General features: G+C 48.5%; 1 protein-coding gene across 1 annotated transcript; it reads right to left on the bottom strand.

The window, feature by feature from the left end:
- Window positions 1–466: 466 nt before the first annotated feature.
- LOC134166498 (suppressor of cytokine signaling 1-like) lies at window positions 467–15905 on the bottom strand. The gene is made up of 3 exons (XM_062624179.1): window positions 15724–15905; window positions 5562–5686; window positions 467–2045 (listed from the first exon to the last, which is right to left on the bottom strand). The coding sequence occupies exon 3, from the start codon at window positions 1977–1979 to the stop codon at window positions 1296–1298; it is 684 nt and encodes a 227-aa protein (XP_062480163.1). The 5' UTR covers window positions 1980–2045; window positions 5562–5686; window positions 15724–15905; the 3' UTR covers window positions 467–1295.
- Window positions 15906–26560: the final 10655 nt, after the last annotated feature.

The following is a 26560-nucleotide window of genomic DNA, read 5'->3' as shown; positions in this document are numbered from 1 at the left end:
GTACCTCAATTTCTCCTTTCACATAGCTGCTTTTAGTCACTTATTTCAATGACCTCATACATGCCTGCAACCCTGAAATGAACCATAACCTTATTTAAGCTGACCCTCTCATTTGTACTCGAGCTCACCAGTTTGAGTTCACTGATGCTGTGCCCTGTTCTAGGATCTTGAATTCTCATGCTTCTTTCAAACACCGTACAAGTTTTAAGGTACTAAAAATACTTCTGGAAATCTCAACCCTGTATTAATAGGAAGTATCTTCCGTTTAGAAAATTCTTTACTTGAATACAGTATGAGTTAAGCTTATTGTTCCCAACTAGGACTGTTCACTTACGTTCTGTTTTTGGTCTTTAAAAGAAATTCACTTGTTTGGTTTCAGTTTGATTGCCATGTCTTGGCACTAAGCTGAGTTTCCAACACGGCAATGGAATGAAAATATCACCATGTATTCATTGACTTTTTAAAATTAGTGTAAAAACATGTTTATTAAAATTTTGTAAAGCCTTATATAAAAAATTCTTTTGCCTTTTTGGAGGCAAAACCAAAATGTCCTTTTATGCTCCCTAGGTGGCAGCAGCATACCATCAGATGAGCATAAGAAAAGGTGCTGGATCCCATCTCTGCACATCCTCCCAGGGCAGACCTGGCTCTTCAAACCAGGATTACCTATGCAGAAATACCATGCCCTTAGTATAAGGTAACTCATCTGCACTCCCCAAAATCTGTTCAAATAAAGCAATGCAAAAGCCAGTGAAGCTGCATGTATTGTACATGGCTGCAATGGTTTCTCTTTAGTGCAAACGTCGGCCTCTGAAGTGGCAGGCACCACATTCATGCTGCAAGGAACGAAATGGGTCTCACTCCACCATGGCTACATGAGTCTGCAGATGCCTGAGCTGCACTGCTGTGGCACTGGACTCAGCCACACCACTTCACAAGGGCAGATTTGTAACAAGCTTAGGCACTTGGGGACGGACGGAAATGCAGGGCTGGCCTGGGAGGACAGGCAACTCACCTTCTTCTCAAGCTTATAAGTTATAAATGGAGCAAAGAGCAGAACTTGGAGGGGATGGGAGGGGGAAGTCGCTGCTCTTCAGGTTTGGTTTTACCCCAGGCATCTCTGGGGAAGGCCACACATGCTGTGCATGTACAAGGACACAGCTGTCACAGCCAGTGGTTTCAAGCCCTGCTCCCCCTGCTCTCCCAGCAGCCAGTCCAACCCCATCGGTGTGGTGTGTGTCCCACCAGCACAGCCACCTAACAGGCATCTCCCTTTGTCTCCCATGTGCACAGCATCATCTCCCAGCCCAGGGCAGAGAGGGGCTAGGGACGATGCTCCTGTCTGACCCTCCCCTTCCACCCTGGGGTGAGACAACCTCCTCCCTCGGACGCATCCCCGAGGAGCCCCCCAGCCCTGCTCCATCCCCTGTTGCAGCACTAGCAGGCAGGCTCTGGCAGCACAGTTCTCGCAGCATAGGCACTGCCTGGCGGCTCCGGCACAGGGGCTCAGAGAAGACGAGGGGTGTTCCCCCCATCTCATCAAAGTGCAAGGGGTTGTTCCGGGTCCCCGCGACCACCAGCTCCAGCAGCCGGACCACGCAGTCTGAAAACCAGTTCTTCAGGCGAAAATAGCCCTCCTGGAAAGAGATTCGGAGGCTGACGGGCCCTGTTGGCATCCGCACGCTCAGGCTGAACAAGCAGTTCCCCTGCGAGCTGTCACGCACCAAGTAGGTGCCGACAGGCTCCTGCTGGAGCTTGGCGTGAGCTTCTCCCACAGACAAGGGGCCCCAGTAGAAGTCGCTGGCCTGGAGGATACTGAGGGATCGCTCCAGGATTTCCCATTCGCAGCTGCGAAACATCCGGAACCGATCAGGCAAGCCAGGTGGCACGGGGCTGGGGAGAACACTCCGATGCTGCCTTTGCGGATGAGAAGCAGTGTTGTGCGTGTTGTGCAGATCATCTGGCCTCCCTCTGATCATCTCTCAAAGAGCCCATGGATCCTGGAAAGATGCTGCCTTTATCATGCTTTCTCCTTCGCATGCAGCCTGTGGGACAGAAGAAGAATGAGGCAAACCAGATACCGTCTTCTAACTTGGCAAGTGAATGCACTTCACAAGGAAGAAAGACCAGCAAGAGTACCAAAGAGGTTACTAAGGAGTTACTGTATGTTACTACCCCCCATCTGTAGGAATAACCAGGGATATACATGCAGGAAAAATCACAGAATGGAGTCATAGAATGGTTTGGGTTGGAAGGGACCTTCAAAGGTCATCTATTTCAAACACTTTGCAATGAGCAAGGACATCTTCTACTACATCAGATTGCCCAGAACCACATATAGCCTGGCCTTAAATGTCTCCAGGGATGGCACATCCACCCCCTCTCTGGGCAACCTGTGCCAGTATTTTACCACCCTCATCGTAAAAGATCTATTTAAAACCATCACCCCTCGTCCTGTCACAACAGGCTCTGCTAAAAAGTCTCTCTCCGTCTTTCTTATAGGCCCCTTTTAAGTACTGAAGGGCTCCAGCTGGGTCCCCACCAGGGCATGGTGGCACCTTATAGAGCTCTGCATCCACTGGGTCTCAGAGATTCACAGCTAGGGCTCCCCAGCACACCCTTCAGCAGGCTGGTTTGAACCAAGCAGATCGTGGTTATTTGAGCATTTCCCTCTGTTGGATGCTTAGGAGCTTTTGAGAGTGGCCTTGAAACTGAGAAGGGGAAATGACACCGCAAATCAGAAGGGAACAATTCACCAGAGCAAGAAAGTCTCGCTTACGTTGTAATTCAGTGAAGGGTGGAAAGGTTTCCTCACACCTCTCCAACCCCTTCTCTGACAAAAGGAGAGAGAACAAGACTCAAAAAGAAGATGGGAATGAGCCTTTCCCACCAAGCCTTATGAGCCACTCCCCCATCCCAGGAGATTCCTGTTTCACTGTGTCAGGAGAAAGCAAAGCTCTCTGTTCAAGACCCCTTTGAGAAATGTTCATCATCAACTTCAAGGCTGAGGCTGTCCACTTAATGCTGGTACCAGACACTGCTGATGTCCAAGGAACAGTTCTGCACCTGCCCTTCCAGCCCCTTAACTGCTGTTTCTGCTGGAAAGACATCTTCCCCTGCCAGCAGACAGTGCTGCCCTCCTCCTCTGCTTGTGTACTGCGTTCAAAGGGCTGTGCCTCACTGTCCCTGCCCTGCTCATCTCCTGCCCCTTGTGTCATCACCAGGATGTCTGTTTTCAGAAATGCAAATTCCTGAATGCAGTGATGCCATCAGCCAAGTCATTTCAATTATATGAAAAAATACATATTTGGCATGTGTGTGTACATATATATGCATAAACATAAAAACCACAGCCCCAAGCCAGAGAGGCTCATTCTGTGTGAGAGGCTGAGCTGTTACATACCACTTCCCAAGGCCTGACAAGTCAGTAGCTCACCGCCATGGCCTGCTCTTGGTCCCTTGACATACTCCATTAACCCAGTCACACTCGCTGACAGTGCAGCCGTGCTTGGAGCAGAACAGCCTGCCGACATGCAGCCTGCAGTGGAGGAAGACACACGCTCCTCCATCTCTGTGGGCAGTCCTCCCACTGCAGACTCACAGGAACATCAGGGCTCATGGCGGGCAGGCAGGCAGGGACCTGCGGAGGGCTTGCTCTGGAGGGAGAGCTTCAGGTCAGGCTTAGCTCCTTGCAGGGTTCCCCTTATCTAGCCCCCTTTGCCAGCTATTCAAAAGCCTAGTGCTCCTTTTGGTGCTCATGACAGCTGGTTGGCCACATGGACCCCACTCTACACCTGGGAAGAGGACATGGAGTGGCAGGGCCAGGTGTCTTTCCCTCACATGGGCACAGTAGTTTTGGAAAGGAGACATCTGTCCCCCCCAGCATCTCTCTCAAAACTTAACAGTAATGCCAATAATGTAGTTGTCAGGCAGGTCTCCATACCTAAAGCTATAAACACCCTTTCCAAGAGCAGCCTGAGAAGCTTCTCCAGTTTCTAGCCTTGTGATTTGAAGTCCCTGGTACTGCTCTGAATGCTGACAATCCTGCCTTTTAGATCCTGCCTTTTCGCTGCATGTCACAGCAGGAGAGAAATTCCACACTTAAGGAAAGTTAGGAGGGGTAGGAAGGAGTTAATCAAGCCAGGGTTTTCTTTTCCTTTAAAAAGATAAAACAAAGCAGGAGTTGAAAGCTGCTCGGATGGTTCAGCAAGTCAGAATAAATCTTAGGGGAAGCTGATTTAGTGAACAGAGCACACGTAAACACAGTCACCACGTGCAGTGACTAGGGCCATCTATCACCACTGAAAACTCAACACTGTAGGTACCACAAGAAGTTGCAGCATCTCTGTCCCTTTCCATCTCCTCTCTACTGGGCAAGGAAGGTATAGAGCCCTCTTACATTGGCTACTATGGAAAAAGAAGGTCGTACTCCTGACAGATGCCTTCAGGGCTGCAGCTATAGCCTCGAGGGGAGTGAGAAGGAGCCCTGCTCCCACCAACAGCCATTCTTCCCAAACAGCAACTTCTCTTGGGTTCAAACAGAAATTTTGCCAGTCTCGTGGGTCTAGGCTGGAAAATGAATTGGAGCAGGAAAAGCAAAGCAGGCAACTGTCTTCATTTCCAGGCTACTTTTAAAAATAGTAACATAGGTAATATGTTTAGGGCTGCTTGTCTGTCCTAGTTTTCAACCTTGAGTCATTCACTCAAGTCCTTTAAGAAAAATCCACTGCTACTAGAAGTCCGCCTGACTAAGAACTGAGACTGTCATCATTCTGAATTCAAAGTAAATGCAGAAATAGCACCCTCACAATTTGTTCACTCAGTTTGAAATCTACGTATGGGTCACAGCCTCGGAAAGTGTGAATTTGTTTAGCTTCAGTGACCCATTTCCAACAGATGACTGCCTGGCCTGCAGCACAGCATTAGTTAATTATTAATATTAGCCCTGGAAGTGCTCTTGATATTACATTTAAGGTTCACTTTTAATGAATCAACAGGTCCTGTGTGTACATGGCCTCCCATGTCAAGGAGAATAGGCAGGCTCTCAGGATTAGGAACAAACCAACCCAGGGTTGTAATGGAATACACATGTATAATTAGTCATATGTAATTAGTTCTGTTTCTGATTTGCCACACCACGATTTGCTCCCCCCACCCACACACACACAAAAAAGCCCCAAAACCCCAACACTCAAACATGTTTCTACCTCCCTACTGCAAGACAAAACAGAGCTTGCAGCCAAAGCAACATACCCTAAAAAGCAGCATCCTGCTAATTAAAAGACTGGGTAAGTTTCCCCAGACCTTCTGATTTACTGCAAGTTCAAGAGCTTTTCAAAATAAGTGCTCTTGACACAGGGCATTCTGCTTTCCTCCTCGCTCACTACTCAGGCAAAGCAGTGTATTTCATACAAGGAGACAATTCTACTAAAGGAGGGGACTGCACACAGCCTCTGGTGTCAGCCACAGCTTGACAAATCTGGCATGTTCAACAGAAGCGTCAAGTACTCAACTATCATGTGTTCTTGCACTCTTCCTCCAGGATACTTGAAAGAGCTTACCTCTTGATATTTACCACCCATAGGGATGAGTTTCTGGATGTCGGGCTTGGAAGTGGTCCAAATTCAAGAGCTCTGACGCAGTACTTCCCAGTTTTTGCAAAGCTTCACTTAAAAGCACATCCATCCTTTGAAAAGAGACATATAGGTGACTAAGCCCATTAGTTTGCCATAATGTGGATCTAACATACAACAAATCCAGGGACAGGTTGTCTGTCTAAACTTCTTTGACCTGTATTACTGTAGAAGGATGCATATAGCACTTCAGTTAACAACAGAGATGACAGATTATTGTTGTTGTTATTATTATTGCGACTTACAAAGCTGCAAGTTGATTAGGTCCAGACAACTCGCAGATGGCCTAAGGACAAATGCAAAGACCATAAAGTGGCCATCATCTTCTGGAAGTGGAAGCCATAAACCCCATATGTTACGAGATGACAGCAATAGGAATAAGCTTAAGGATTTGCAACAGCAAACTCAAACTTGTGCTCATTGCAACAACATTTAGAATACCTTATCTGAAACTGTGTAGATAGCCATTCACTGCTGAGTTATCCAAATAGCAATCCAGTCCATTCTGGCCTGCTCCCCCAGCTCTCAAGGCTCTCCTTTCTCACGGATGGAAAACTAAACCCACTGACCTGGTGGAGCAGCAGGCCACCACATGTGCAATTGTGCATCTGTCAGTGGATCCATCAGGACGCTGAAAAAGCAAACCCAGCCTTCATCATGCCTTTCAGAGGCAATCCCTGTAAGGCTTCCATTACTATGGTAACAGAAGTACCATTACTATGGTACTTCCATCCCTATGCTCCATTACTTAACATCACTTCTTTTAATCCACACCCCCCCCCCCCCCAAAGCCCAGACTGGGCACACACACCACAAGCTATGTTGCCTTGCACATAGCAGAACTGTGGGTCTATCCCACTCACTACCCACTCCATTCAGCTTCATCGTGCCCCAGTTATCAATCCCAACATTCTCAGGGCAGTTAGATGGAGGCTGGGATAATTTGGAAAAGCTCTCCCTGAGATACCCTGCAAGCCCTTGCAGCAGCGTCTTCATTCCAAGCAGCAGAGCCTGAGCAGACATTTCTTGCTTGCACGTCTGCATGCCGCAGAAATGCACTGCCTACTTATTTGTGGCTGGAGAGGATGTTCCAAAGCAAAGCTCCAGAAAACGGCTGGAAGAAACCTCCCTGGTAAGAGCCAAGCACGCAGCACTGTGTTTTAATGGTGGGCCAGCCTGGTTCCCACAGCCACCATCTGCCACACAGTGGCAACCGTTTAAACCATGCTGCCACCGCCGTGGTGCGTGACCACACCAATACCCCTTGTAGCAAGCACCCTACCACAACCAAGGTGACCAGGGCAGATCCAGAAAGGGTTTTGTGGAGTGGGAAGGGAAAGGCAGGAGACACACAGACAGCCATGCGCCAAAGAGCACAGAGGGAGCTGTGGTTAGGTGAGGAATGTGGTGCAGCTCAGCTAAGAGGACCAATGTTAATAACAGCCGATTTCTCCAGCACAAAGCTGGCCTAGGAGACATTGCAGTTCCCTCTATCTCTTATGCCATGGCTATAAATAGAGATTGATGTGAGGCTGCCATTACGTGTGATACATGAGGGAATATGTGGAAAAAAGAAAAAAACCCGCACCCCACACACACCACCCCAAACCAAACCTGTGTTTGTTTCCCTATGAAACCGGCATTCCAGGATGCAACATTTAATAAAATAAAACAAGCTGAGGCAGCACACGCACGGTGACAGTTCCTGCTTCTATGCAAGTAGAGTCATAGAGCAGGAGGATTCTGCATGCAGGCTCTGGGAACTAGCCACTGGACACCTTGCAAGGACTGGGTCTTATCAAAGCCCTCCCAAAGTTTTGGGGTTGGAGAACATACTTCAAAACCCACAAAAAACTTCCTGATATTTAGGCTTTATACTTCTCATCGTAGGAAAACATGACATGTGTTTTCTGCATTCATGTGACACTTTGCTGATACAAGCTGAAAGGTTTTTACCCCAAGAAAACCCACAAGACAGTGTGAAGTGCACCAAATATTCTTCAAGGCAGGGAAACCTTCAAGCAGGTTTGGTTTCAGCATTACATGCTTCAAAGTGGAAAAACATAAAGGAAGGTGGCAATTTACAGGGAAAGCTAATTGCTTTTGCTGGACTAACTGGAAGAGCTGGAAGAAAGACCCTGTTTTCAGGGTCCCCTCCTCACACCCTGGAAATACTGTGCACATTCAGAACAACTACTTACAAATGAAACAGCGATTCCTCCTAGAAACAGCCCAGTGTGAAACTGTAATCCTGCCGTTTCAGGGTAACAGACAAGCCGCATCACTTCCCTGAACTTGAAGGCTGCTGTGCAGTAGCCACAAGCAACTAGAGCATGTTCCACAGTAAGTAAAGCTATCAAAGCTATCAACTGACTTCAGGCAAAGACAGCGTCTATTAGAGACTGAATTATCCCCCGTCCTCTGTAACGGGGCAAAAAAGAATGAAAAATTAAAAGACAGAAAATCAGTAGGGGTTACTGCTAAGTTTCAAAGCTGCAGCTGTGCCTACCCTGCCATGATTTAAGGAAAGAGAGTTGTTGTTGCTTACCTCTGGCCAACACAACAGCATTTTTGGTAAGTGAGGGAAGCCTAGTGGCATCACTCCTGGCCTTTCCAGTTTCACAGCAAGCAACCATCCCTGCAAATGCCAGTGCAGTAAAGCTACATGAAGCCTCAGCTCTGTGCTCAGCTGGAGAACACAGCTCCTGCAGGGCTGCCTTTCCCTTCCTCTACCTCACTGCCCGATGGCTGGGGAAGCAGCCCACCAGGAAGGTAACTGGGGTTCTCCCCAGGTTGGGTGCAGAAAGAAGGAGATGGGAGAAGGCACGATGAGGAAGAAGAAAGAGGCTAAGATAACACCAGTCCTTTATGGCTCCCTACTGGAAATGCTCTGTCTCATCTTCCCACCAATCAGTGCAAAGGGGGTAGTGATGCCCAGAGCTGGATCCTCACCCTCCACTGGAGCAAAGCTCTGCATCCCCCAGTCATGGCTACTCAGCCTCACCAGCTCCCCTCATCTCCAGCACAGCAGCACACGTGTGTTTCCTCCGTTCCAGCCTCTTGCAGCTAAATTGACTTTTCCCAGCTGCTCCAGGAGCCTGTTTGAGGAAACAAGCAAATCTTGAGAAGCAAAGGCCAGCAGTGGTCCCTGCAATGGCCATGACCTCTTATCAAAACCATCACATTTAGCAGGAAAGGAATTCAAAGCAGCAGCTAACTTGAAGAAATGAGTAGCGTCTGCAGCTCAAACTGGTTCAGTATCATGATCAGAACTAGGATTTTAGAGAAGTCCCAACTACTTAACCAACGTGAGCCAAAGCACAGAGGCACAGGGGAGAGGTATCCTCCCTTCGCTCTTCAGGAGGAGCAGCTTCAGGAGGTGTGAGAGGCCATGAAGCAATACCAGTTACCGTGCCTTCAGAGGAAGGGGTGAGGGTCAGAAAGCACAAAGTGCACCACAATACTAAGTTTTATAACGGGGATTTCCAACACACAGAATAAAGAAACTCATCCCGAGAGTCAAAAGTCAAAAGAAAAAAAGTTAAGTCATGAGAGGTTATTTAGGAAATCTTAAAGTGACAGAGCGCGCAGAGCTCCCACAGACAACAGAGCAGCGATGCTGCCTGGCTCAGAGGACAGGTTCAGAGGACAACCCAGGTCACATCACAGGTATCAGCTGTAGGTACGACAGCTTGCAAGGGCTCTGACACGGATCAGAGGCACCAAACACACACACTACAAAACCGCTGTCCCTGCCCAAGTCTCTCAACAACCTCAGTTGTTGAGAAGCTGAAAAGTTGAAAAGACAAAAAGCTAACCCTGGTGGAGCTGACAGAAAGAAATATAAATCACTGACAGCAGGGAGCAAATTTACATGAGGATGTCTGCCACGAAACTGGGACAGTAGGTGGCCAACATGAAACGACAAACAGAAAGCAAATGTCATTTTTAGTTTATCAAAACCAGAAAACCTCTGGGGGAATCTTTTAGTTGGCAGGGAGAGTGCAGTGGGGATGAGGACACCGCTGAAAACTCACAAGCAAGCAGATAACTGTTCTTGCACAGGATGCTGAGGAGAGTCTTCAGTATTCAATGTTGTTTAGTCGAAAGTGGGGGAAGGAGGTCTTCTATCAGAAGAGATGGGGAAAAGTGGCATTAGAGCAGAAAGCCAGGTGGACACAGTGGACTATACCCAGGAATTCTGACGGAATTTGGAACTGGCTTGTTGAGATGCAGAGAGGTGCTTTCTCAATCAAACCAGCTGCCACTTCCAATCACCAGAGGCCTGCAAGTGTTGTGAAGAACATTTTTTGACATGTTATGCTAAAGCAGGAGCAGCACACGGCTACCTGACTGTTGGGAAAGGTAATTCTGAGACAGAGCTCCCCATCAGGAATATGGTATATGAAGAAGCAACAGCTGCTGGGACGTGCCTTGCATTTCCCCAAGGCACCCATGCCAGAAGCAAGTCAAACATGAGACACGGTGCACGAGGTAAAGAGCCAGCAGCAACCGGGTACCCATAAAGCAGATGGACAGAGACAAAGAGCAGTCACACCCCAGGGTGATGGGAGGTGGAAAAGGGGCATCCTGATGAAACCAAGGCATCTCAGCCCTTGTACAACTGATCACCTCTCTGCCACCCTCCCAGCTGCTGCATCTTCCCCCTGGATTGACTCAGCCCACTTTGCAGAGCATCCCTCTTGGCTGCTTGACAGGTTGGTAGGTATAAGTGGTCCAAAGCCTCCCCCAGCTCAGGCACAAGCAGCTCTCCTCCCCCTGCCCATGCAAACACATCAGCTGACCTAGGTCCCTTTCCAGAAATCATCTCCCCCTATCTTCAAGCTGCCATTGCCCACAACATCTCATACACTGGAGGTCTAACCCTGTCCCCCAGCAGGCAGCTTCCACCCTCATGCTACTGAAATCTTGGCAGCCAGCTGGAAAAGCAGCAAGGCCCGGGCAAACAGTGGCAAAATCACTTTACCCTGCAGGCCAAAGAAGTAAGAGGTTGCTCAGAATTCAGCAGGCTGGCAAGCACCAGGAGGTCAGGTAAGACTCTGTCCTGGCAAGTGCATACAGACCTTAGAGAAACAAATGGGGCCTATATTTTTAAGAGCGATAAATTAAGCATCCCAGCTGACCAATGAGCAAAGTAACTGTGCTGAGGGTTCATTAAGGGAAGCTCTAGCTCCAAATGCAAAAGCAATCATTAAAAAACCAAGAGGCAAACACAAGTGCGAGGTTGCAAAATGGATGGGTGGGAACGTAACAGTAACATCACCACCTGAGAGAATACGTTGAGTTCCAGTCACCTTAAATAAAAACAAATAAAGCTGAAACAACTGGGATGGGCCTAAAGATGAGTGATAAGAAGTCAGATGTAAGTGTCCAGACTGGAGAAACTTCATGCTCAGTTTAGACAGCAGACAAATACAAGGGGATGCAAGAGAAAGACACAGTACAATCGAGCCGTTCCTTTTATGCTCTTTCATAAAACTAGAAGAGAGGAAGTTCAAAGGTGACTGAGATTGAAAAGCAACTAATTTAAAAACTCATAAAAGGAAAAACTCCAATCACATAGACTTTAAAATGATGCTGCTGGGGAAAGGGGGAGAGCTGATCTGAGGAGTCTCTTTCTCTCTGCTTTGTTTCTGTGAAGCACCCACCACACTATGCTTTAGCGACCCTAGGCAGAGAAATCCAGCAGCAAAATGCTGTTTTTTTTAGTGTCACCTTTTAAAGCTACCTCTTAACATTTAGACTTTACATCAGACTAAGGAGAGCTCCGCACAAGGCATAAACGTCCTTTAGTCATGCAAAACTGAAGTACTAAACAAGGGTATATAAAGTCACTGTGAGGAATCAACTGTGGACTTGCTACAGAGTAGTTAAAGAAGCTTAGCTCGTTTTTCCCTTACTTCTTTAAGGACTAAAAAGAACTGCACCTCTCACTTGGATGTGCTGACTTCAATGCTGGTGCACATCCTACACACATGGGAGATTTCAGCTGATTACTGCTAAAGCAGCTCAGAATCAGAAATGGCCGTGGTAAGGAAGTTAGACACTCCCTCTGTCCCAGATTCCCCTTCAGTGGGGCTCTTGGTCCACTGTGTCACTTAGTTGGGCCTCGGAGGACAAACATAACTTCTAGCAGGCCAGATTGAAGATGCTTCTGCAGCCCTGGCTTCCCTCCACACCCCCAAAACCTCACCAGAAGACAAGGAAGAACTCAAATGTGGATGAAGAACAATGTTGCTGGTCTGTTGAAAAGCATGTTCAAATCATTCCTAAGGGCATCTGCACATCATCACTAGCATGCCAACTTAGGCAAACCTATGCTGGACCCTCCTTAGCTTTAGCAAGGCACCTTCAGTAAGCTGTGGAGAAGCCCAGAAGCCCAGCTATGAAGTTCAGATGGGAAGAACACTAATGGAGATCTTTGACATTTTCCAACTGCTAATAGTCACACTTATTTTCTTCCCTGACAGCCTTAGCCTAAGTTTCCAAATAAACTTTGCTACTGAGGAAGTACGAAAGTGCATCCAAAAACTGTTTCTGAACTGCAGGATCACACACACATATACACACACACAAAAAACCCTGTTGCACAAGTCACAGTCTGAAGTTAAAACTTGTATTCAGCATTTGCAGGGAGCAAGGGGGAGGACAAAAACTCTCTGCAATAAAGCATACTGAGCGCTGCCAGCTTAACCCAGTTTTGCCAGCCACAACGTAAAGCTGAAGCAACCTATTTGCAAATTTAATATTAGCACCCTTTGATTCTTTGCATGTGTTTGTGGACAAGAAGGACAGAAAGCGCATGGGGTGCAGGAAGGGAGAAGGCAGAGAATGTGCATTATCAAAATACCTTGCGAGCAGTTCTTGGAACTGTGCAGCCTGCAAGCCTGTATCAGACACTCACTTCCTGTGAAGTGCACACAGGCCTTTTCATTTCTCCACTGAAGAGGACAAAAATAAGGGGGCAGCTCTATGGTCTCCAAAGGCAACACAAACACAGCATTTAGCGATTTTACTAAAACTGAATTAACATTTTTATATTATTAAACACCTATCGAACACAAGCAGATTCCCAGAAGCTTAAAAAGTAGGACTTTCTATACCTCTTGCTTCTAAATCTTAACTTGCAATCTTGCACTTGGTTGGGGGGGGGGGGGGGGTGGGATGAATTTTGCTCAAGTCATTTTGACCACTCACTAACACAAACCACCAAATCCTGCTATATCAAACACCACTGCACTTTTTAGGGTTTTCTTTAAGGGTCTGAAACTGATTTCAGCAAACGGATGAGATAATAAATACCTCACTGAGGCAGAAGGCTACAGGATATGCACAAATGCAAACCAGAAGAGCAGGAGAGCAGGCAGTAGTGTAGACTGACAGTACAGAAGGGAGTAAGTTGATATCACTCCTGCCTTCTGCCTCTACTTACATGTAATCAAGGATCTAATTCATGCAGCATTTAGCTGCATTATTTTAAATAAATATATGATGTATGATGCCTCCTAATGACACACACACTTAATACCTTTATTTTGTATAAAGATATCACCCCTGTATGACACACTCAGCTTTTGTCTGGAGCATCCACATTTTCATTTACAGAAAGAGATGCAACTCTCCTGGCTTGGGAGCTTCTGGCAAGCATCAATAGCCGAGGTCTGCAGCAACCTGGAATAACGGCTCATGAACATCCCACCTCCCCACAGCTTTATTAATCTAACCACAGTGTCAACCCGACCCAAATCGTGTCATATTTAAGTATTAGCATTATCTGTTTATTGCTGACCAAACTAAGGTAGGAGAAACCACGGGAGAGAAGCCTGTGGGTGGTAGGGGAAGATGGGGGTGGGTGGTGAGGAGTTATAGGGGAAGACTCAGAGGAAAGAACAAAACATCCCCAGCGGGGATGGAGAGAAAGAGAAGCAAGGGAAGAAACACAGCTCCAAAGGCACATTTTCTCCTTTGTTTCTCAGCAATGCAACCACAGCATTAGTGGCAGCAACTAAGAATTTACACCACCCAACTCCAGCTCTATCCTTGCGCAAACCGACCACCAACTTCACAGAAATCCCAGTTGGACTGAGGGTAAGAAGCACTGGCTGCATGTCTGAAGCTGTCATCTGGAAATTGAATTTGGCCTTCTCTGAGCAGGTGGGGCAGGGACAGGGACACCCACCTGGAAGGATGTGCAGAAGCTCAGCCTTTCCCTGGTGCTCCTCTATGCCTGCTTTTCAGCACCCCGCACAGTTTACTTGTGCCTTCCAACGTGTCGCCTCTCAACCCCACTACACTTAAGTAAGTGATAAGCCAGGTTATTCAAGGACATGTAACATACCGAACCGTACCAAGGAGCACAGAAAAAGTAAAGGCCCAGATTTCCATCTAGCTCAGGAAAAGATGGGAACCTGTGTGGGAAGTTGGCATCCCAATAATCCCATGGGTTTGTGCCCAAGAGCCTTCCACTCTGGAGGGGACAAGAATCCCTACTTCAACAACTACATTTTAAATCACATACCCAGCAGAATCGCTCATGAACACAGAAACAAAGCTTGGCTTCATCTGCAGCAACTGGCCACATCTCGTTGTAATTTGATTCAATCAAGACCAACGTTATGTGATAATAGAGCCTCAGTCCCACAAACTTCTGTGGATGTGCATAATTTTTAAGCACATGACCGTAGCCCTGCTGTGACTGAATGAGTTATTTGATGTTCACACAGCATCTGAACTGCAGTCCCAACTGTTTGGAGAAACAAGATATGCCTGCATACCCTCTTAAGGGTACAGTCAGCAGAGAATGAAGCATCAGAAAACTAGTTATTTCTGATTCCACCCCATTTTACAGAGCTGAGCATGGTCAACATGTGACTGGGGTTTTCATTTAAGTTCTCTGAGAGCTGCAAGGACTAGGTCTAGCAAACAGCACTGTCTGGACCACACAGTCCTAAATAGCAGTTTGCTAACAATACTCTTTGCCCTCAACTTTACAGAACAATGGTCAAGCCACATCCCCCTCCTTCACCCATGCAGGCAAGTAAAAAGCCAGGGACATAAATTTAACATTCTTGAGTTCCTTTCAGTTACCTCCAGGGTTCATACAGAACCTGTTGCCAAGCTTCTACCGAACAGGAAGGAATACACAAACTAAAAAAAGCAGGGGGGAAGATCACAAGAGTAGCACAAGTTGAGGTTTTAGGTGGTAACTATTCCAAAATTCTCAGTAAGAGCATGTGTGTTTGTGGGAAGAAGTGAGTAGCGGATCCTACATGGCTGCGAGCACCATGACTCAGATTGCATCAAGGAGGTTTCAAGTGATAACCTTTGCCTGCAAGGCTCTTCATGGGCGCAGCAGTGATCTTCTGAGAAAAGGCAGGTGTGAGGCTGCGTTTTGACTGTGCCACGTCTGGAGGCTGGCAAGTTCCTCTGCCTTTCAAGGGCAACCCCAACGGGCACGTACGCTCCGGGTTCACAGTTACCCCGTTTCCCTGTAACGCCTTTGGTTCTGGCAGACAGCTCGCTTTTCCAGCTAAGACTAAGTTTAACACCCTGCACACCACTTCTCCAGTGGTTTACGTGAAGAGTAGAAAGTGGCATGGAGACCAGGTTCCCCCCTCCCTGGTCTTGTGCGGCTGCTTCCCTACAGACCCACCCGAGACATTACATAATTAAGCGGGTTTCACTATAAAACAAGCATCTCTCTTGCTCTGATGCTGTGGAGAACACCTTGACGGCAGCACAAGCCCCAAGCCCGTCGGAGCCTCCCAGGCTGCTCCCAGCACCCCACAGCCACCCCAGCAAGCCACATGGCTCCCTTCAGGGCCGGCAGTGAATTGCCAGCACCACGAATCCTCTCCTGACACCCCCCACCACCGGGGAAAGCACCCCAAACCCCAGCACGCTCCGTCTTCCCCCGCCAGCAACAGCCCCAACACCCCCGGTGCCAAATAGCAGCTCCCGCCGCTCTAAGACGCCAAGGGGGGTCCGGAGAAGAGAGGCAGACAGGCAGACGACACCTCTACACCCCCCGCTCCAAAAGGCCGTTTTCGGTTAACGCCGCACAACTTACTCTCGGCACCTCCGGGACTGCCGGTGCGAGCGAGCGCTCAGCGCCGGGGCGACAGCGGCGCTGCCCGGCCCTGCCCCCGCCGCTGCTCTCCCACCCCGAAGCGAAACCGAGGCGGCCCCGATCCCCGCCGCCCGGCGCCGCCGCGGTCCGCATCCCCCCCCGGCCCCTCAACTCACAAAGGGGCCGGTGCGCGGCTTACCGGGAGGAGGGGTGGCGGCGCGGCTGCCCCCGGGCCCTCCTCAGCAGCGGGGCGGGCGGGCGCCGCGGTGGCGGCGGCTTGCGGCTCCGGGGAGCGGAGCGGAGCGGAGGGGAGGGGAGCAGAGAGAAGAGGAGGGGAGGAAACCCCCCAAGTGTGTCTTTTCCGAGGAAGGAGCCACGGGGGAGGGGAAGGGGAGGGGTTTCTCCCTCCTCCACCACCACCACCCCGGCTTTCCACAGAGTGGCTCTCGCGCGGGGGGGAAGTAAAGAAGAAAAAAGTTTTCTTTTTTTTTTCCTTTTTAAAGAAAAGTTGGATTGATTTAGGGAAAGAAAAAAAAAATAAATAATTAAAACAAAGAGGCTGCGAAAGCCTCCTCGCTGCAGACGGGCAGAGGAGCTCCACCGGGACGGTATCACAGCATCCTGCGGGACCCGCCGGGAAGGCGGCAGAGGGCCCCGACGGCGGCAGCGGGAACCCGGGCTCGACCCCTCCTCCCAGTGCCCCTCTGCCGCCCTCCGACACTGCACCGGAGGTGGGAAGCGGAGGGGAGGGGGTGCAGTGCCCAGGGCTCGGAAGCACCGTGTGTGGGAGGGGTGCTCTGCGCAGGGCCGGGGGCAGTGCACGGCCCGGGGCAGCAAAGCCGAAGAACGAGGGCCCTTCACAGCAGCGGAAAACGGGGAGGCTGTCCCGGCCTTCACTGCTGCTGTTCTCCCAGCTCCTCTCGGACACTGCAGGAGTCCCCAGAAGGGCAGCGGGTACCCTCGCAGCACAGGGTGTGCAGCAGTGTAAGGCACGCTTGGTGGATCGAATGAAAATGCTGGAAATCGCAGGAAAAAAAAAGGAAAACACACAAAAATGTTATGATGTGAAATACAAATAGTGCACCACACGGTGCATACAGAGTGAGCAGATGTAATAGGAGAAAATATAAACTTTGTAATTCAGAGCAAAATGCACAGTTGTTAAAGACCAAGCCTGCATTTAGGCTTGTTTGCACCATTGGAGCTCTCATTCACCTACGTACTTTCTCCAGACCTCGCTGAGGCTGCTGCATGCTTTCCCTGGTGCGTGCATGCCAGGTGAATTGCCCTATTGGAAAGCTGTATGTAAACCCCAAACACAGATATGCTCTGCCTGCTGTGTACCAGCCTAGTGATGCAAAGCAGCTGTAACTCCGGGTAGAGCAGCTGACTAAAAGAGCTTTACAGCTGCTTTGCATTGCTAGGGAGCACGAAGCAGTCAGAAACACACCACTGAATCTGATCTGCAGCCTTGCCAGAAGTTCCACTGAGTATTGAGACGTTCAACCAAGCATGAGGATGCTGCTGACCACAGAAGAATTTCTGAACTTCCATAAGAGTCTGGGCAAAGCACTTTGTGTTTGGGATTTTTTTTTTTTCAGGGAGGCTTCAGTGGGAGGACCTGCTGCTGGAGCCCTAAATCACAGCAGAGATGAAGTGCTTATCTGTTCCATTTTTGGCTTTTAAGTAGGCTTGTCACACTTTTCTTTGTAATTTTGGATGGCAGCTTCAAAAATATCCTGTGGTTTGCTTTACAGTTGCCTAGTAGGGAGCCCATTTTCCTCTGTGGGTATTTATAGCATTTATTGGGTGACTTCATAGACTCTACCAGCCACCTTGCCTTAACATTATTAAATGGATTAGTTTCATTCTGTCTTTTAATCTTCATCTTTGCCTACAAAAAAGTAATAGCCAGCCTTATTGCTTGGAGATTGTGGGTCTTATTCCTCTCTCTTTTAATCATAGAATCATAGAATGGTTTGGGTTGGAAAGGACCTTAAGAACATCCAGTTTCAGCCCCCTGCCATGGGCAGGGACACCTTCCACTAGACCATGTTGCCCAAGGCTCTGGCCAGCCTGGCCTTAAACACTGCCAGGGATGGAGCATTTACCACATCTTTGGGCAACCTGTTCCAGTGCCTCACCACCCTCACAGTAAAGAACTTCTTCCTTATATCTAAATTGAACTTCCCCTGTTTAAGTTTAAACCCAGTCCCTTTTGTTCTATTGCTACAGTCCCTGACGAAGAGTCCCTCTCCAGCATCCCTGTAGGTCCCCCTCAGATATTGGAAGGCTGCTATTCACTTGAGACCGTGACCTCGCAGCACTTAGAGCTGAAGTGCATTGCACCAATCCCCTTCAGCAATAAAAGCTGGTCAGACAAATCACGATGGCACCATTGACCACAGTTTCCCAAAGCTCAGACTTGACTCACAGGGCCCAAAATGTGTTCAGGATCAAGGTACATCTGAGGTGGCTTCCTTATAGGTTTAAAACACAAGGATGCTGAAGTAGCTTTGTGGCTTGTGACACAAAGCAGGAGATGGCAACTAAACCATGCTCAGCTGCCTTTCTTCCCTGCTAGCCTGAAACCAAGCCTGGATGTGTTCTAGGTGAAAAACAAACCCTGCCTTTAAGTGAGTTCTCTTAAGAAAAAAAGAATGCAAGTAAATTCCCTAGAACCAAAAGACTCCCCACACTCTCCCCATTGGACAGATGTTGTTTTTTCTCCCAACTGTTTTCAGCATACAGATACCCACCTGGAAGGCTCTGTGTAATGACAGTGGGGTTGCAGGCAGGCTAATGGCCCTGGCATGAGCAACTCGCTTTGAACACTGCACACTGGTACATCTCTGGAGAAAGCTGGATCCCTCTTAAAGACAGGGTTTCTTTGATGCCCAGGATGCTGCAGACAGCGTGGAGAGGAGTAGCTTCCAGGAAGAGGCCAGGATTTGTCCTTACAAGTTTTATCCTACCCCTGATTTTTAACTCTGCTTAAGGATACATAGACCCTCACTATCCCTGATACTAAAACTTTGAAAAACATTAAATATGAAAGCATGAATTGATAGAGCTGTTGATGGAATGAACCATTTCCAAATAGGTTTGTCTGAATTCCAGCTGCTGAGGGCAGTAGGTCTGATGTTATCCTACCTTTGTATCATAGTTCTGCTGTATGGAATTTCTCTGCTTGTTCTTCAGCCAACCCCAAGTCTTTGGTAAGTTCAAAGATGTGGATATCCAACAGTCCAAGAGGCAGTAACACCCAAACAGCTTTTTTCCTTCTCAGCATGTGAATTCCTTATGGTCTGTGCAAGGTAGAAAGAGCCATGAGCTGCCTATCTGCTCCTGTCAGTTTGGGAGGTGTGGGAAGAAGAAGGGTATTTGGGGGCAGGTCATTGCAAACTGCTAAATAAAGATGATTTTCTGGGAAAGCAAAAGGTATGCATTGACCCAGAGGAGGGGAGAAGGTAATGCAGTGAGGGAAAGAATTGAGGTGGAGAGAATGAAGCACTGAAAATCTGCAAAAGAAAGGAAGAGAGGTACAGAAAAGCAAAGGAGATCATAGAGGGCATGGTGGAGAGAAGATGGGTGATCACCTTAGCTGTGTCAGTACTGCTTTGCCCTTCAGCCAGCAAGCCTGTGAGTGGAAGTTCATCTGTGGCTGGAGCATCACCTGCAGATGATGAATGACTCCAGGTGATTATTAGGGGCTCAGTGCCTTATTGACCCCCCAGCCAGACCCAAACATGTTGTCACCCACTGGCGCGCACACTGGCTTTGGAATGGGATTTGAGTGGGAGATCAAACTGCCCTGGACATGGAGTGATCAGAGTGGCTCAGACATAAGTTGAGGGATTCCCAACAGGTGAACAAATGGGAAGGAAAGGGAGAAAAAAAAGCATGGGGCAGGCCTGGGTACCTGGCGTGAGAGGTGATGCAGGCAGTGCAGGAGATCTGGTACAGAGAGAAGGCTGGAAGGATGCTTGGGGGGTGGGTAAGGAATGACTGCCATGATCTTCTTGTGTGCTACGAGTCCAGCCTGCAAACAGTACAAAATGTACAATCTTTGACTGCATACAGTCTTAGGTGGTTTTTCCCTTTTGACCCTTCCTCCCCTTTCTGGATGGTTCCTCTCATAACTTCTTAGAAGTCTCTTTTTAGGAGATGCTAACAGCAAAATGTTAAGAATTAAAAAAAAAACACAAAAACAAACCAACAACCAAATCACCAACAACACAAAAGGAGAAAGCCAGGAGGGCAAAACCAACACATAAAAATCCCCCAGCCCCCTTCCTTTGCTCCCCCCCATGAAAAACAGCCCAAAACAACAAACAAAACCACCTTTCAGTGGTTTAGAGAGAGCAGAGGTTGTATTAGATCAACTCTCCTGAGAAAAGTTAGCACAAGTAGTGGCCCCACTGTGTGATGTGGTGGCCAGGCCCCTCCTTCCCCTCCAAGAGCAGGGCTTTTCTCAGTATCGAAGAAAAACTGCTTTCCAGGAAATTGAAGGTACAGGGGCTGCCCGGAGCAGAGTGACTTAGTGCGGCTGTGGGAGCTGTGCACCGCTGCTTGCAGGTTGCCAACCTCTGCCACAGAGCTGCTGCACCCCTGTACTGAGCGATGCTGCATGTGGTGGAGGGTGGGGAGCCACAGCCATGACTGTGCCATGGGCCGTGGGCACCCCACACACGGCTGCCGATGCATCTTCATTCCAGTCTGCAACAACCCTCTGCTGTTGCAGCTTCCCTCTGCAACTGTGGTGGACACCACCGTGCTCATGTGCTTCAGCCTGTGCCACCAGCCCAGCACCAGGCTCCTGCATCCTCCTTGGCTGGGCCTGAGCTTCATGGAGCAGTGAGGAACATTGGCCCATTCTCCTGGTGCCAATGGGCAATGTGCAACCCGATGTGCCTGCAGGCAGCAGGGCTGGAGGCGAAGCTGAGAAGCTGGCACACTGCTGAGTGTGGCACACTGCTGAGCCTGGGCACAGCAGTTGCCATCAGGAGGTTGGGCTTCACAGAGTGCAGTGGCCCAGAGCTGAGCTGCAGTGAGCAGCAGTTGCAGTGCTGCGCAGAGACGGCCCAGTGGGATAGTGGGATGCTTTGCTGGTGGCTGTTCAGGCTGCTGTTTCAAGAATGGAGCTTTCCTGTGCCAAGCAGGGCAGGTGGGCACAACCGTCTCCTTTCCCTACAATCACATACATGGGCCCCAAAAGCCCAATTTCTGCTTCAGGTTTTTATAACATGCACAGTTACTTCTGTGAGAACACAAGTCCAGCAATTCCTTGTATGTTTATTATTGTCAAACTCCAAAAAACAGAGGAGGGGAAAAAAGGGAGGGCAGTTCTCACTTGTCAGTGCCATTAGGGCTCTGTACATCCCCCTGGTTCATTAGAGGGAGGAAGACCCAGCAGTCAGTGACCTTCTAGGTTTTCAAAGAAAGCACCAGGCTGGGCTGCATAGCCTGGAAGGTATTTAGGTCAGATGTAAGCAGCTGCAGAGAAAACAAACAGCCTTTTATAACTCTATTGCAAACTGTTTCCTCGCCTCTGAATCTGGCCTATATGTCAAACATCCCAGAACAGTAACAGAGGAAATGAGGGAGGCACCAACCCTCTGCAGCAGTGGACTCAGGTGTGAGCTCCCTGGGGCTCTGTGGCCCCATAAATCATAGAATAGTTAGGGTTGGAAAGGACCTTAAGATCATCAAGTTCCAACCCCCCTGCCATGGGCAGGGACACCTCACGATAAACCATATCACCCAAGGCCTCGTCCAACCTGGTCTTGAACACTGCCACGGACGGGAGCATTCACAACCTCCCTGGGCAACCTATTTCAGTGCCTCACCACCCTAACAGGAAAGAATTTCCTCCTTAGATCCAATCTAAATTTCCCCTGTTTAAGTTTTAACCCGTTACCCCTTGTCCTGTCACTACAGTCCCTAATGAAGAGTCCCTGCCCAGCATCCCTAGAGGCCCCCTTCAGATACTGGAAGGCTGCTATGAGGTCTCCACGCAGCCTTCTCTTCTCCAGGCTGAACAGCCCCAACTCTCTCAGCCTGTCTTCATACGGGAGGTGCTCCAGTCCCCTGATCATCCTCATGGCCCTTCTCTGGACTTGTTCCAACAGTTCCATGTCCTTTTTATGTTGAGGACACCAGAACTGCACACAATACTCCAGGTGAGGTCTCACGAGAGCAGAGCAGAGGGGCAGGATCACTTCCTTCGACCTGCTGGTCACACTCCTTTTGATGCAGCCCAGGATACGGTTGGATTTCTGGGCTTCAAGCGCACACTGCCTGCTCATGTTCGTTTTCTCATCGACCAACACCCCCAAGTCCTTCTCCACAGGGCTGCTCTGAATCTCTTCTCTGCCCAACCTGTAGCTGTGCCTGGGATTGCTCCGACCCAGGTGTAGGCCCTTGCACTTGGCATGGTTAAACTTCATAAGGTTGGCATCAGCCCACCTCACAAGCGTGTCGAGGTCCCTCTGGATGGCATTCCTTCCCTCCAGCGTATCAACTGAACCACACAGCTTGGTGTCATCGGCAAACTTGCTGAGGGCGCACTCAATCCCACTGTCCATGTCAGCGACGAAGACGTTAAACAAGACCGGTCCCAACACCGATCCCTGAGGGACGCCACTCGTTACTGGTCTCCAGCCGGACATTGAGACATTGACCTCAGATAACTCCTCCCAACGTTGCTGCCCACCAAACACAGAGGGAGGTACTCAGTTAAGATTTCATTGTGAGCCAGAAGCCTACTGTTTCCCCCTGTTATTCCACATTTTCAGGACAAGTTCCTGGAGTGCTGTCCAAAAGTTATGGACCTTACCTAGAGCCCTCTGCTCAGAATCCTTTGCCTGGAACATGCAGCCTCAGCCCTGCCCATGCTTTCCTGCATTTGTTGCCCCACACTGAGATGGGAAGTGATGGTGAACCTCAGTTACAGGACACAGGCACTGAATTCTGACCTGTGCCCACCTGCTTCAGGGTTAATAAACAAAAACAGCACAGAGGAGTGCAGGGAGTGATCCAAGACACTGACCCCGTAGCAGAAAGGTCCTGAGTCACTGCTGGACCTAGCAGCAGGAGCTACCTCAGCTGAGGAAGCTGAGCCTCTAAATGAAGAAAAGCAACATAGAAGGCAGGAAGGGAGTATAAATATGGGCTGTAATTTTCAGAGCAGTTGTAGCAGAAGTACTGCAGGCTGGTACCATCTGACAGCAGTGTCTGTTGCAGCAGACTAATTTCCAGACCGGCCTGCTTTCCAGATGATCACAGGACAAAGGACTCTGTCACATTAATCACTGTTGTTTTGTTAAAGGTCCCATCTTAATTCAAAAACTGCCAATGGCTGGGAAGCTGCCACCACCCTAAGTAAACTGCTCAAGTGTTTAACTACTTCTTCCATTATAAAAGGTATAACTCATCTCTAGACTGTTTTTTCCTTCTACCATTGTTAGGCAGCACAGCAATTAGAGGAGCAAAACTTTAATCCTCCATAGGCATACTTAGGCTTTGATTGTATCAGTCCTAAGCGCTCCTCCCCCGTAAGATGTCTTCCAATCCCCCATCAGGCCTGGGAGCTCTTGCAGGAAGCCTCTCCAACTTGTTAACTTCCTCCTCGAATCACAGATGGCAAAACTGGGAATTCTTTTACACCAGTAATCACATCCATGGAATTAGCAGACACAATATAATCTCCTGCAATGTAATCTCATTACACCTGCTCTGTATTCCCTGCTTATACATCTGAGGATGGAATTAGCCTTTCTGACTGCGGTGTTGCACTGGGAGCTCACATTCAGCTGCTCCTGCACCACGAATCAAGCCTTTGCCAGAGTCACTTCTTCCACAGACAGAGCTGCCAGACATGAAGAGTGGCCCGCCCTGAGTAACTCAACCATTGGGCTGTTTTAAAAACACACATCATGTGCTTTTACCAACTTTAACATTTTGACACTTGCTAACTAGTCAATTTTCAGTCCAATTACCACAAAATGTGTTAATTTGGTATAATTCCAGTTACTTAAAAATCAAAACACAGTGTAAGACTGTATCAATTTCCTTGCTGGAGCCCTATTATATCAACAGCTTTTACATTTATCAGCCAAATCCATAAACCAAACCTATAACTTACATCTCTAAAAGTTCCCAAGCAGCTTTCTGGATTATTTTGCATAAGATCATGAGATTTAACATTAACTAGAACTCTTCCCTTGTTTTTAAATGATCCTTGCATGTTCTATTTTCTTATTCCGAGGTCAATAGAGAGCTCATAGGCCTGTAATTACAAATATCAGATTACTCCTGTTTTTTTGCTATTATTTTCTCCCACCCTCTGGGGAATCTGCCAGATTTTCCAAATGAAGGAAGGTTAAGTCTAGAAAAAAAAACTGGAGAGAAACTCCTCTTTCCATGCTGCTTCACACATTAAAATTGGTGTTACTCTCAAGGTGTGTGGGGGTTTTGTAGAGACCTGGAGAGTAGCTCGCCTCACTAGTTAACCAAAACAGGCCCAGGGGATGGGGACCAGCAGAGACTCCTCAATCTCTCCCAAATATAAAAGACTTTCTGATGAAGAAGGAAATGGAAAGCTAAGACAGGAAAGAGTTTATTTGTATGATGGGTGCTCATATATAATTTATATGCAATAAATGTTTCTAGCTATTTCATTAGTTGCAAATAAAGTGATACAAATGTGCACCACTTGGAGCTGATGCATGGTGTGTGCCTGGGGCTGCTTCCAGCTGAACAGTGGTGGTTCACGTGGGGATGATTTAACACCCCAGCAGCCCTCTGCCAGCTATGTTACAGCTGAAACCAGGACACCCTACTACCCAGATTCTGCTGCATGTTAATCACTGGAGCAGATGCACGCCACTTTTTCAACCACTCACAGCTTGGCTTATTAACTTAAACAAAGATTTCCATTTAAACTATCACATTGGCCCCAGCATCTATTTGTCTCTCACAGATTCTGCAGGGCTGGAGAGCTCTGGGGCAAGGAGCACAATAGGCACGTACCTGGAGCAAGGGGAGAGAAACCAACTTAAGCCATCACAGCAATTTTTTATCTTAGTATGTCAGCTCCTTTTTCAGTCACCAGAAACTCATTCACATCAATGAAATTCAACACAAAATTAGGGAAAACCCAAGGAAAAGCACACCACACAAGGTACCTTAATGGGTCTGCCTCTGTCAAGCAGAGCCCAGTGGTGGCAGGACTTTCGTGTCCTACCTCAACTCTTCCCACATGGGCAGCTCATTTAAACCCTGGGATCATCTCCAAAGCAAGCAAAGTTTGTGGAGAGCTCAAGGGAGGGGGATCCCCACTGGGAAATGTCCAGTGGTGCAGATCTGTGGTTCAGCCCCTCATTGAGGCCTCTCATTTCCTAAGTTCTGTTCTCCTTTCAGAACAAGTCACATTAGCAGATAAGGTCTTCTCCTCCACAACCTTGTGCAGCTTTCCTCAGACAGGGGCACATCAAGCAGTGTACATGACAAAGTGCAGAAGACTCATTAGGGAACCATGCACTGGGGAGGTAGGGGCTTACCTGTAGTCATTAAGTGTTTCTCTGTTCCCCCTGACCCTGCTGTGTGCCCAAGCAGTGCATGCACCCAACACCAACAGCTTTGCACTTACTAGATTTTGCCCCTCTCCTCGCAGGGATCCTTGCCCTGCTCTGGGCTGCTGAAGCAGAGAAGCATCTGGTCCTTGTCGCAGAGGAAAAACTGCTATGTGGGCCCTGGCAGCACCCCAGTCTTGCTTGCTGCCCACAAACCCACAGCCTGGGAGCCAGCATGCCGGGGCCGGTTACACAATAAATGTTGTCCTGTGATCACTTTTATGTTCCTGTCCACTATGACTGCAGCATATGCTCACAATGTGGGCCTTTATACAGAGGTATATCCCCTATATGTCCTCTGAAAGAAAGCAGTTAAGCTAGCTATAGCATGCTTTTTTACTTGTATAACTACAGAAGAGAGTTTGGGATACAGGGGTATTACTAATAAATCACCATATGATCAATATGTCAGTACTTCAGTGCTTGAATCCAACCAGCTATGGGGAATTTGTCCCTTGGTAGCAATCAATCTGCTGTACTTAAAGTTTCCTCACCAGATCTGCAGCTAGCACAAACTGATCAATGCTGTTCCAAGTCAGCGGAGCGTAACAGCTCTGCATGTCCCAGTGTTCACCCTTACAGGTCTCTTTCTCCTTGGCAAGGACAAAGAGGTTAAATTATCCTTTGCTAAGCACACAGGATATCTCAGACTAACTCCCGCCCAGTTCTTTGTGCATACCAGCCTTTCTTACCACCAGCCCAGCCAACACCCCAGCACCCTTCCAGGTGGAGTCTACTTTGGTCCTCCACAGGCAGCAACTCCACTGCAGTAGCCTGTGACACTTCTCAAAAGCAGATGCAGCAGAATGAATTCTGTGAGACATCCAAGTTTCGCCATGCATCATGCAGAGGGCTCTCCCCCTGAGGGGTAGTTTGCCAAGCAGTACCAGGGGAGATATGCAGTCTTGTGAGATGCTGGGCTGCTGTTTCAGAGGATTAAGTAACATTGCACTGGAGAAAAAAGGAAGGACCTGGAGAAGATCTCAACAATCCGGCTTTGGCTAATAAGATGGCAATCCTGCTGCTGAGGGAGGGGCCAGGGCTACATCTTAGTGCAACAGTCCCCACTTGCCGCTCTATCCCATGTCACCAATGGCTAGGATTTCTGTGAGGAATTTTTCCTTTCCCATGAGGTGCCTGCTGATGCAGCCTCCTACCAGAAGTGACTTGGGATGCAGCTCACAGAAGTCCAGATTTCCTAA

This window comes from Pezoporus occidentalis, unplaced genomic scaffold, assembly GCF_034315485.1.
Source record: "Pezoporus occidentalis ecotype Australia unplaced genomic scaffold, CSIRO_AGI_Poc_V1 ctg263, whole genome shotgun sequence".
Classification (NCBI taxonomy): domain Eukaryota; kingdom Metazoa; phylum Chordata; class Aves; order Psittaciformes; family Psittacidae; genus Pezoporus; species Pezoporus occidentalis.
This window is presented reverse-complemented; position numbering and strand designations above follow the sequence as displayed.

What these genes read in the sequence shown, in the direction of transcription:
- LOC134166498 (XM_062624179.1), bottom strand. Translation starts at nt 1,979, where the DNA reads ATGATCAGAGGGAGGCCAGATGATCTGCACAACACGCACAACACTGCT.